The 12393-nt window shown below is 37.8% G+C and overlaps 1 protein-coding gene across 2 annotated transcripts in view; it reads right to left on the reverse strand.

The window, feature by feature from the left end:
* Positions 1-2735: 2735 nt before the first annotated feature.
* Positions 2736-12393, reverse strand: part of cab39 (calcium binding protein 39) — a 60339-nt gene continuing 50681 nt past the window's right edge. For both annotated transcript variants that reach the window (XM_078410818.1, XM_078410817.1), the window contains exons 8-9: positions 10961-11104; positions 2736-7372 (exon numbers count right to left, since the gene is read on the reverse strand). In XM_078410818.1, the coding sequence (XP_078266944.1) occupies positions 7184-7372; positions 10961-11104 (333 nt within the window). In that variant the 3' untranslated portion in view covers positions 2736-7183. The remainder of the gene's footprint in view (positions 7373-10960; positions 11105-12393) is intronic.

Raw genomic sequence — 12393 nt, forward strand, 5'->3', positions numbered from 1 at the left:
TAAACCAAGATCCCAGCATTGAATCGGCAGTCTTGCACACCTTGGCCTTCAGTTTATTGTCACATGTACCAAGGAAGGTACAGTGAAAATCGTTTTTTGATGCATGCTATCCAGTCACCGCTAAGACTATATACGATAACAATCAAATGCATCCACAGTGTACACATACAGGATAAAGAGAATAAAGTTCAGTGCAACATAACGTCCAGTAAAGTCTGATTAAAGATAGTCCGAGGGTCTCCAACGAGGTAGATGGTAGCTCAGGACCACTCTCTAGTTGTCTAGTAGTTGCCTAATAACAACTGAGAAGAAACTGTCCCTGAATCTGGAGTTTCACTAGTCTCTTCTAATGATTTTTAATGTGCACTCTCCCATTAAGTCACCACTTTTTTTAAAAAAACTATATAAATGTTGATGGACTAAAGTTATTGTTTTTAAACATAACCTCTTACCCTAAATCCTTGCCCTCTACTTTTAGCTACCTCTACTATAGGGACAGGTTTCCTACCACCTACCCTTTCTATGCACCTCATATGTTTTACTCTTCCCTTGGGACTGCCACAGCACTCTTCCACCCTAATATAATTAAAGAGCTAAACCACTGTGTTTAGTTTCCCTGATGGACAATTGTTGGATTGTGCTGACAAATGAAGATAGTAGCCATAAAGAAGAAAGCATTTCATCATTTGGAGTTATACCTCGTACAAAAGCATATGATTGTTCTTGTTGGAGGTCAGTTATCCACATCCTAGGATTCAGGATGGCAGCTGCCATATTCAAGAAGGTAGTTCATCACCAGCTTCTCAAGTTATTCAGGATGGGAAATGAAGTGCTGGCTCAGTCTATGAAGCCCACATCCCTTGAACAAATGATAAAAAATACTGCATAAGTTCATGAGGAATACATCCTTGGCCCACCAAATGGTAACATGAAATCTATTGAATCACACCGCATGTGCTCTGTAGTTGCAGGAAGGACGAGAGAGGGTGCAAGGATATTTACAAGGAAATTGCCAAGGCTGAAGAATGAGGAGAGACAACTGTGGAGGATTATTTCCATATTTTCATTAAGCAATTTGGATGGAAATGCAATGGGTCTGATTAGTTACTTTGCAAATAGCCCAATCTTTGGTGGAATTGCATTTTGGTGGAATTGGGAAAGATTGAAATGACATAGATCTGTTGGATGGAGATCTTTGACGCCTCAACTTCAGGGTAGATGTAATGCAAGTTTTGTCAGTGTGTGAGTTGATGATAATTTATTGATGGATGGATGGATTTATTCTCTTACCACCCATTTATAGAGGGGACAATTTCCAGTGACCTCCCAACTAATTTTAGAATATGGGAAAAAACTTGTACATACCCAGGGAGAATATGCAGACAATGATAGACACAAGGAACTGCCGATGCAAGTTTACAAAAAAAGAGACAAAGTGAACATGCATAGGGGATGTTTTAAGGTCAGGGCCCTACAGAGCTGGAGGAACTCCGTGGGTCAGCCAGAATCTCTGGAAGGCATTGATATGCAACATTTCATGTTGGGACCCTTCTTCGGGCTGATTGTAGTGAGAAGAATGCTGGAAGAGAGGTGGGGGGTGAGACAAGACTGGCCAAGTGATAGGTTGATGCAGGCGAGGGAGGTTTGAGTGGCAGATAGGTGGACAAAGACCAAGGAGGCACAGGAGACAAAAGGCTGCAAGGACAGAGGAGGTGTGGAGTGCAAGGCCAGAGGAAGGGGTATAGATGGGGATGGAAGGGGTATAGATGGAAGGGGACAGGGGGAGGGGTGGGTGGGACAAGATAGTGGGAGAAAAGGGAGTACATTCAGTTTGGGTGCAGTGAATGGAGGAAGATGGGCTTGTTGGTTAGTTACCTAAAATTGGAGAATTCAATGTCCTGTAAATCAATCATTCCTTTGAAGATCAGTAACATTTCTGAATATTTATCTATTTCTTTGACTATAATAACTTCTCCGAGAGATTCTATTATAGCAAGTTAAAAAAAACATTTACTGCAAATACAAACGGGTCTTTAACCTGCAGTAGTATGATGCTTAAAATTAAGTACAGACCATCTGGAGATAAGTTACCGTGATCTTACACTTTATGGTTGCTGTAGGATTAATGAAGAACGACTTGGAAAGATTTAGATGACGGTCTATGATTCAAAGTAGTTTTCCTTGGTACTGCTCCAAGAAATGAACTCTGAGTGGTGTTAAATACCCTTGGGTGTTTTTTGTCAGCATACTTAGCCAGTATTAATTATAAACTGTTTATACCCAAATAAAGTTGAATAATATAAATCTTCTCCGACATTCGCATTTTTAGTTGAATGCTGTAGACTAAGGAGCTGAGAATGATACGTTCGGTGATTAGGTATCATGCATTTCACATTTTCCAATCCAATTTGGTCCAAGAGAAAAATAAAGTGTGTTGGTCTTTAACCAAAAAACACAAACTTTGTTCTTTAAATTCCAGTTTCTGGTATCTGAATAAGGAACTCTTTTGGGCCATCTGGAGAGTTGCTGCATCACATTGGGACAAAGCATCTAATAATAGATGGGGACCATTTTAAATCAGCCTAAGGAAACTGGTTATTTGCAAGAGATTCAAAAGAGAGAAGTGCAGATATTAGATACACATTACTGCTGAAAACATTCAAAATGATTCAATTGCATTTTCCTCGACATAATTCTTGGTTTAAACTAGAAAATCAAAACACTGAAACATTGGATGTTTAATCAAAATTTATTTGTATCCTTGGGGCCAGAGGTTCTGATGTTAAACTATGTTTTCTAATGAGACAGGACATGTTTAAAAAGATTTACTATTTGTAAATCAGTTCTAGTTGTTCAAAAATTGTGCTCATATCCTGCAGAAATATCTTTGGAGGGCAATATTTCACAATTACTTGAAGATTCCAGTGTAACAGCTTCATATTATTTATAATTGCAGCATCATTTGAATATACATATGGCTAACCTGTATCAGCTTATGAAGGTTTTAACTAGACTCATGCTATCTTAAGTTGTTCATATATTTGGCATCTTCCTAAAGTGAACTCATGCTTTCATATACAACCCAATTGTGATTATGGATTGCAAAGCAAGTTATTACTCAGTAATGCATGGCTTCCAATTCTTAGTACAATGGCATACTTGCAGAACAGCCAGTAAAGTAAATGCTTTCCATTGAGTATGTCGCCATCAAATAAAAAACAATGCCTATCGACATTCCTAATAAAACAAAAGCCGTTTCCAGATACAGTGGCGGCTCTACATATATCCTTAAAAACTCTGTGCATGTGTGAATGAGGTGGCTAAACCGTATACAGAAACACAGAATGCAGACATAAGTATCCAGGTGTAAAATATAAGCAATATCACTGCCAAGTTGCAGACGAGGGATAGATTATTAACTCCTCCCACACTGACAAAACTTGCATTACATCTATCCTGAAGTTGAAGCGTCAAAGATACCAATATTAAAGGGATCTTTAAATAATCTAGTTCTGCAGTAACTCTATTTCTAGAATCAGAAGCACAAGATCCTTTGATTTAATATGCAATTGACAAGAGGACGATAATAAAATATTTCATGGTGGTTTTTGCAATGTTTTAAAATTATTTTTCTTTAAAGAGTGTGGTCAGTGTACATTGGCTGTGGAACATTTACTATATCTATCTCAGTACATCCCAAAAGAAAACATTGTAGCAAGGATGTTTTTTAAAAAATTATACAAACTTCTTTCAGATATTTTCTATCATCCGAGTTCACAAAAGTGAAAAGCCTGTTGCTCTGGAATCTAAAAGCCAACACACATTTCAAGGCAAGGTCTCAGTGTTTAAAAATTGGTATGGTAACATTCGATATTACAACCTTTAGGTAAACTTACATTAAGGACACATAAGCAAAGAACTTTTCTGCAGGATTATTTAGCCAATTTTAAGGTCTCAAATATAGTACCTGAATGTGATGGGTTCACTGTTAGTAAAGATAAATCCAGTTTTTTTTGGCAAGGTGAGAGATGAAGGGTGGTTGCATCCAGTTAATATGTTAGCCTATCCTGATCATGGCAGCTCTTCAACAAATAGCTTAAGTATGGAATTTGTGTTTGAGTGCTGTTCTACTACAAATATTAAATCAGCAATTTCATGGGATCAGCAGAAATATTCAAATTACATACCAGCATTCATATGCAAAACTCAATATTAAGTAAATAGTTAGACTAATACAATAACATTCCTCCACTGTACAAAATTATTTTTAGAACTGAGCGGCCTAAGAGTTATGTACAAGGAACTGGCAAATCCCTCCAATGAAGTGCAGAGTTGCAAAGCTAACTCCAAAACAGAAAATAGTTTTAATTAAAATTAACATGGCTAAAATATGTTCGAATGCATCTATTCTGTCAATTGTTGAAAATCAAATGACCTGCAAAAATCTATAAACTAATGAAATGTGTATGTACATCATTCTCCCTGCAAGAACAACCCTTATCACACAAATTTGTTCTCCTTAAAAGTCAGCGAATACTCTCAGGGAGACTATCACATCCCACAGTGGCCTGGGGTGGGGTTGGGAGGGAGGGACGTTTCACAGATCGACAATTCTTTGCCAGGATTATGAATTGTGTACAACTATGCAAAAAAATCCTGCTGGCAAACACACAACATTCTGTAGGAGGAATGTGTGTGTTTGTGGTGTGATGCTGGTGGGGGAAGGTGGGGAAGCGAAGCAAGAAAGAGAGGTTGGGAGGTGGTGGCAGCATTTTATCTGTATCAATTTCTTCATCAATAAAGTTTCCCTGGTATCACAGAAGTGCTGCATTTGGGGCACACTTGACTCGAAAAACACCAGGGAAAACTCTATGCCACAATATTGTAAGCCAGATTCCCCCAGGGCTGTGAAACACAGCATTGCATGATGGAAAGTAGGGTATTCATTAAATTCTCTCCCCACTTCACATTAGGGTTGAGCCTACTTTAAATTATATTGTGAGCAAATGCTATTAAAAGACTTGAGCAAACAGATCGTAGAAAAATATTCCCAACTAAATTAAATCACAAGTTCAAAAAGAAAAATCAACAGCATGGCGATTCAACACTTTAACCCCTTATGACTGTGGTGAGGGTCTTTAACTGTTAGTACAGATCAAATCCATTACCAGTTTATATCTCAGTTGCTAAGTGGATTAAAAACCTGGCATGCAACTTTGGTTTTACTGTTGTTTACCTTTTATCAACCATTCTAATTTTCTATCTCTTTACATAAAGTGCCCTCCATGATGTTTGGAACAAAGATCCATCATTTATTTATTTGCCTCTATCCTCCACAATTTGAGATTTGTAATAGAAAAAAACCATGTGGTTAAAGTACACATTGTCAGATTTTAATAAAGGAATTTTTTAATACATTTTGGTTTCAACATTTAGAAATTACAGCAGTATTTATACATAGTCCCCCCATTTCAGGCACCATAATGTTTGGGATACATGGCTTCACAGGCTTTTGTAATTGCTCAGGTGTGTTTAATTGCCTCCTTAATGCAGGTACAAGAGAGCTCTCAGCACCAAGTCTTTCCTCCGGTCTTTCCATCGCCTTTGGAAACTTTTGTTGCTGTTTATCAACATGAGGACCAAAGTTGTGCCAATGAAAGTCAAAGAAGCCAAAATGGACTGAGAAACAAGAATGAAACTGTTAGAGACATCAGCCAAACCTTAGACTTACCAAAATCAACTGTTTGGAACATCATTAAGAAGAGAGCACTGGTGAGCTTAATAATCGCAAAGTGACTGGCAGGCCAAGTAAGACTTCCACAACTGACGACAGAAGAATTCTCCCTATAATAAAGAAAAATCCCCAAACACCTGTCCGACAGATCAGAAACACTCTTCAGGAGTCAGGTGTGGATTTGTCAATGACCACTGTCCACAGAAGAGAACAGAAATACGGAGGCTACATCGCAAGATGCAAATCACTGGTTATCCGCAAAAATAGGGTGGCCCGGTTACAGTTTGCCAAGAAGTACTTAAAACCACAGATCTGGAAAAAAGTCTTGTGGACAGATGAGACGAAGATTAAGTTATATCAGAGTGATGGCAAAAGCAAAGCATGGAAGAGAGAAGGAACTGCCCAAGATCTAAAGCATACCACCTCATCTGTGAAACACGGTGGTAGGGGTGTTTTGGCCTAGGCATGTATGGCTGCTGAAGGTATGGCTCAATTATCTTCATTGATGATACAACTGCTGATGGTAGTAGCATAATGAATTATGAAGTGTATAGACACATCCTATCTGCTCAAGTTCCAAAAAATGGCTCAAAACTCATTGGCCGGCAGTTCATTCTACAGCAGGAAAATGATCCCAAACATACTGCTGAAGCAACAAAGGAGTTTTTCAAAGCTACAAAATGGCAATTCTTGAGTAGCCAAGTCAATCACCCGATCTGAACCCAATTGAGCATGCCTTTTATAAGCTGAAGAGAAAACTGAAGGGTACTAGCCCCCAAAACAAGCATAAGCTAAAGATGGCTACAATACAGGCCTGGCAGAGCATCACCAGAGAAGACACCCAGCAACTGGTGATGTCCAAGAATCGCAGACTTCAAGCAGTCATTGCTTGAATGATTGCATGCAAAGGATATGCATCACAATACTAAACAAGACTACTTTCATTTACATGACATTCCTGTGTCCCAAACATTATGGTGCCCTGAAATGGGGGGACTATGTATAAACACTGCTGTAATTTCTACATGCTGAAACCAAAATGTATAAAAATGGCCTTTATTAAAATCTGACAATGTGTACTTTAAGCACATGTGATTTGTCTATTACAAATCTAAAATTGTGGAGTACAGAGGCAAATAAATAAATGATGGGTCTTTGTCCCAAACATTATGGAGGGCACTGTTTTCTAAGAACCCCTTCACCAATGTTAAACCATAAGACAGTGTGTTTGATTCGTTTCAATAACAAAAAAAAACTCCAGAGAAAGTCCGTGTTGTGCTCTAATGTGCAGGAAAGCAGCAGCTAAATTTCATCTTTGAGTTCAAAACAAAAAAAAACAAAAACCGTTCACTGGACAGCAGATTAGCAGTAATCCTTAAGAATCGAGTAAGGGTGCTTGATGTTCAATAATAGACAGCAGTTGCTTAAGTTCTGTTTGATAACATAGCTTTATGATTCCTGGGGAGCCGGTCTCTTTAGATCTCGGATCTGTTTGACCAAGTAAGTCTTCTCATCATTGAATTGTTCATCTTCGGTCCTGTCATTCTGGAACTTGCTGAGAAACTCTATGAGTTTAGTCTGGTTTTTCAGCAAGATATCCAGAATTGGCTGAGTCTTATTTGGATTGGCCACAAACACCTAAAGAGAACACATTAGATCTTTGGATTAGCATTCTTCAAATAAATTGCTGAACGTATGTAAATACTAACCTTATTTCAAACAACTGTATATTTACACAAATTCAATCTTTTGTTTTAATTAGCAACCAACCTGCAATGATAATGTAGGAACTAAATTCCTCATGTAATCATTTTGATATACATATACAGAGTTCAAAAGCTTAAATTATTCTTTGCCAACATGTTTACCAATGAATTTTGACAGATGGAATTTACCTCGATCAAAGTGTTGCATTTTGGCAAATTAAACCAGCCTTACATCATAAATGGAAAGGCACTAAAGAGTATTGTAAATCAGCGAGATCCAGGTAGAAATACATAATTGTCTGAAAGTTGCAACACACATAGGGAGGTGAAGGTGGTGTCTGGCACATTTGCTTGAATTGGTCAGTACATTGAGAATAAGAGTTGAAAGGTCACATTACAACTGTATTAGAGGTTGGTGAGACCACACTAAGGATTAGTGTGCATAGTTGTGGTTACCTAGCTGTAGAAAGTATGCCATTAAGCTGCAACGGTGTAGCAAAGATTCACAAGGACCTTGCGCTACAAGGAGAGATTGGATAGGCTAGGTCTTTTAGCTCCAGAAGAGGCTGAGGGTGACCTTACCAAGTCAGTAAAAAAACACAAGAAAACAATAAGGGGAATGGTCACTATCCTCTCCTAGGGTAGGGGAAATCTAAACTTAAGGGGCATTGATTTACGGTGAGGGGAAAGATTTAAAGGGATCTGAAGGGCAACTTTTTTTAAACAGAAGGTGATGGGTATGTGGAACGAGCTGTCGGAGGAAGTGGAAGAGACAAATACATTTACAACATTTAAGTGACATTTGAACAGGCACATGGATAGGAAAGGTTTAGAGGGATATGTGACAAAAGCTGGCAAACAGAACTAGTTAAGGTAGGCAACTTAATTAGCATCGACAAGTTGGGCAAAAGGGCCTGTTGTGTTGTATCACTTTATGACTGATTAATATACATTGACAGTTGATACCAAATATCCAGTTAATACACAGTTTTATCCATTCTTAAACAGAAATGTATAATGCATTGGTTTTTACAACTAAATGCACCTATTGTGCAACTGGTTTAATTGGATTCAACAGTAGTTTTGTTTAATCCCAAATTTTGCTATCCATTGCAGCTGGTGGAGTACAATATTGGAGAGTAAAATGACGATGCACTTGATCACATAGGTTTTTTTCCCATTCACTGTTGGGTTCAGTGGATGGTTTGCAGTTACACTTCAAAGGAGGCTGTTGCTGTACAAGCTAAGTGGAATTCTTTCTCCTGCACACCCTCAAAAAACTAACTGCCAACCACATGTGGTGCTCGAAACATTTTTAACCCATTAAATTAATCTAGTAATTTAACTGTTGTGGTGAACCCTCAGCAAAAAACACATCGAACTCCCAGTGAACTAAAAATATGGTAACCAAGTTCTACCCAGGGGAACGGAAGATGGCTGTGCTGAATTTTTCAAGCAGACTATAAAGTGACATGAAATCCTAAAGAACTTGATGGTACAAACACAAGACTCTCCCTGGACGCTTGCATTGTGGTAACGCCACCAGAAATGTACAAATGGGCATATAAACAAGGTGCTTCTGTTGTGCCTGCTTCTAACCCCAACAGACCTTTGAAGTGGTAAAGTGGTGTAAATGTTCAAAAGGTCAGAATCACTGTAGTGAACCGCATCCACCAACCTTGCAGAATGTAAAGATGATTATCACTCAAAGCATCTTTATTGTGATAATCAAACATTTGGACACAATCTTTAGCAGATAAACAAAATGACAGTTTCAAAGCAGGTTGTGAACAAAGTGATGATGGGTGTGCACTTTCGGATTGGAAAGCAAGATGAGTTTAGGACAAATCTTGGCGCCGAGCAGATAGTCAAGGATGAGTAAACTGCCTGCACAGTCAGAGTGAAGTATATTTGGTATTAACAGCTTGTAAAGGAACTGCAGACAGAGCTGACAGCACAGAGTTAGATAAATATGTGTTGTAGTTGTCATTTGGTGAAGTGTTAAGGCTGTTAGATACAAAGTGCAGAAGTCAAAATAATGTACAGCCGTTTATAGTATTTTACATGTAATCTTCAGTAGTTTCTTGTCATCTTGTTTCTTTTTTGCAGTGTTTTCCCTGCTTTAATAATGTTTTTAATAAAAGAGATGGGTTGTTCTGTTCTGTGAGATTTGACTAATATTATCACAAAGGGATTGGTTTCAGCCATTACCTACATTGTTGGGAAATGGTAAAAATCATTGCCACAAAATAGACTCAAAAGCAGGGTAATTGTATGCACTACATTCATGCACAAACCAAAATAGATAAATTCAATAAGGTTAGATAATTGGCATCTAGCAGCAAGTTAGTGCTGTGCTACTCACTTTAGGTAGAAATAGAAAGATGTGTTTTTGATTTAAACAAAGACAAATAGCAGAATTGGCTTTTCCCTAATCCAGAGGGTTGACACAGGCTGAAATGTTCATACTTGCACGTTATTTATAGAGATTGCTTATAATAACAAATAAATAATGTCATTATACCTCAAATTCTTCAGAAAAGTTCTGTTGCTGATTGAATGTGTATTTTGAACAAGGGAATGATAGAGGACCATTTAGCTTCATGTTTATTCTGACAGAGATCGTGAATGATCTGTGTTAAACATCATGAACCATTCTACCCTTGATGCATTGACAGATCTTTGATAGTCATTTAAAATTAACAATCGACACACAAAATGCAATTTGCAGAGTAGCCCATAAACAAAAAGCTCACTTACTCTATCAGTTTTCCTATATACGATAACTATTAAATCACACCTTGATATTCTAAATTCTACCCAGCTCCAATTTATGTAATCTTTTAAATGCAACCCTTTGTAGCCATCTTTCACATTAGCCTAAACAAATTCATTTTTCAAAGTTTGACACGTATTCAATTTAGTCTTTGAGAATATAGAACAGCAATATTTTTTTCAAAACTGCTCAATACAAAAATTAATACTCAACAAGCAATATTGGCTAAAATCTCAATGCTGGATTACTTTTTTGCAAAGACCAAATAAACCAACTATGCCACTTTTCCTTTTGATATCATACTACAAATCAAAAGCCAAATACCTCACAAATTGTTTCTGCTCTGTTGACACAAAGAGCACCCAATTTGTACACAAGCAGCAACGATTAAGTAATTGCAATTATTTCAGTAGTGCATATAGAAGACTAGTGGAAAAGGCTAGTGTTCTCCTGTGTCCGAGACAAAGCCAGGACACAGGAGAACACCCCTATTTGTTCTGTGGAATTTTTTTATGGCCATCTAAACAGAGAGACAAATTCTTAGTTTACTATCTGCTTGGCACTGGCAAATCGTGGTATATTCGTGTTAGTTTGTGTTTAACGTCAAGTGGAATTTCTGCTCATGACTCTGACACAGAGACAAGAGCCAGAGTGATACTGACACATAACCAAGACATCACTAAGCTTTGTGCTTTATAACTTTGCGTGCTCCTATCCCCAAGGTAAATGATTGTATGGTTTTACCTTAAACACATGGAAGGCCTCAAACTGAATGTTGCGGCTTTTGTCACGCAGGAGATTCATCATCAACTTCAAGTTCTCTGGTTTGCTGATATATTTTGTCATAATAGTGAAATTATGTCTATCCAGTAAAAGTTCCCCAAGTAACTACATAAAAGCAAATAAATTGTCATTTTAAAAAACTGATCAAGTTAACAAAATGTAGACATTTGCCAATGGCTGATACATGAAAATTCAAAATATAACATTTGTAATTATATATTTATTCCAAACTGGGAGCTCCATTTCAAAAGAACAAGATATTTGAACAGGACAAGGGGAGTCCTGATTGTTAGTCTTAAGTTATAATCATTTAGAGACAGTCACACTGTTTTGCTTTATCCAAGGGACCTTCTCAGCATTGACCAACATGTGTTGCCCATCTAAAGGTGATAGTGAGTCATCTTCTGGAATCATTGCAGTTGCTCAAGAAAGTTGAAGGTGTTTCATCACTGTACAAATTTATTCTTAATAAGTGCAGAAGGGTCTTTGCAACTTGAGGCAAGTCACTCACCAAAGAATATGCAACCTTTGGATCTCTTCAATGGTGATAATAATCATGCCACTAAATATCAAGTGCAACCTATGTGGGAGATGGTAATTTGTCTGCCACTTGTACAGTCCAAATTTTACTTGCCTCGTTATCAGTCCAGGTCCAATTATTCTTCAGATCTTCCTTTATGTTCCATATCAAATGTCTCTATTTGATATGTCTCTATCAAATCAGATAGAGAACTCAATGTCATCATTTTTGACTTTATAACAAAGGTAAGATAATTGAAGCTGAACGTCCTTGTACCTACAACAATGCCATTGGGATTCCTGCAGCTATCAGCTTGATGAATGAATAAGTTTATTGGCCAAGTATGTGCATATACAAGGAATGTGCCTTGGTGCTCTGCTCACAAATGACAACACAAACATTAGAACTTCCTCAGAAGTGGCTTTCACCATGTTTGAGAATATACGGTCATAAGCGAGTGATAGGAGTAGCATTAGGCCATTCAGTCCATCAAGTCTACTCCGCCATTCAATCATGGCTGATCTATCTCCCCCTCCTAACCCCATTCTCCTGCCTTCTCCCCATAACCTCTGACACCTGTACTAATCAAGATTCTATCTATCTGTCTTAAAAATATCCACTGACATGGCCTCCACTGTGGCAACAAAAAAAACACAGATTCGCCCCCCTCATGACCTCCAAGCAACCAGTTTACCACTTCACAATTATTTTTGAGGAGCAAATTATTTATTTTTGCAGGCTAAAATGTAAAGAAATTAACTAGGGCATACAATTCAAATCCATTGCATTCAAATTGCATAAAAAATATTCAACCCAAGGATACAGCCGTCCTGATGAGAAACATAACATGGTTTCTGGTTTACTTTCGGTCTGG

Source organism: Rhinoraja longicauda, chromosome 13, assembly GCF_053455715.1.
Source record: "Rhinoraja longicauda isolate Sanriku21f chromosome 13, sRhiLon1.1, whole genome shotgun sequence".
NCBI lineage: Eukaryota > Metazoa > Chordata > Chondrichthyes > Rajiformes > Arhynchobatidae > Rhinoraja > Rhinoraja longicauda.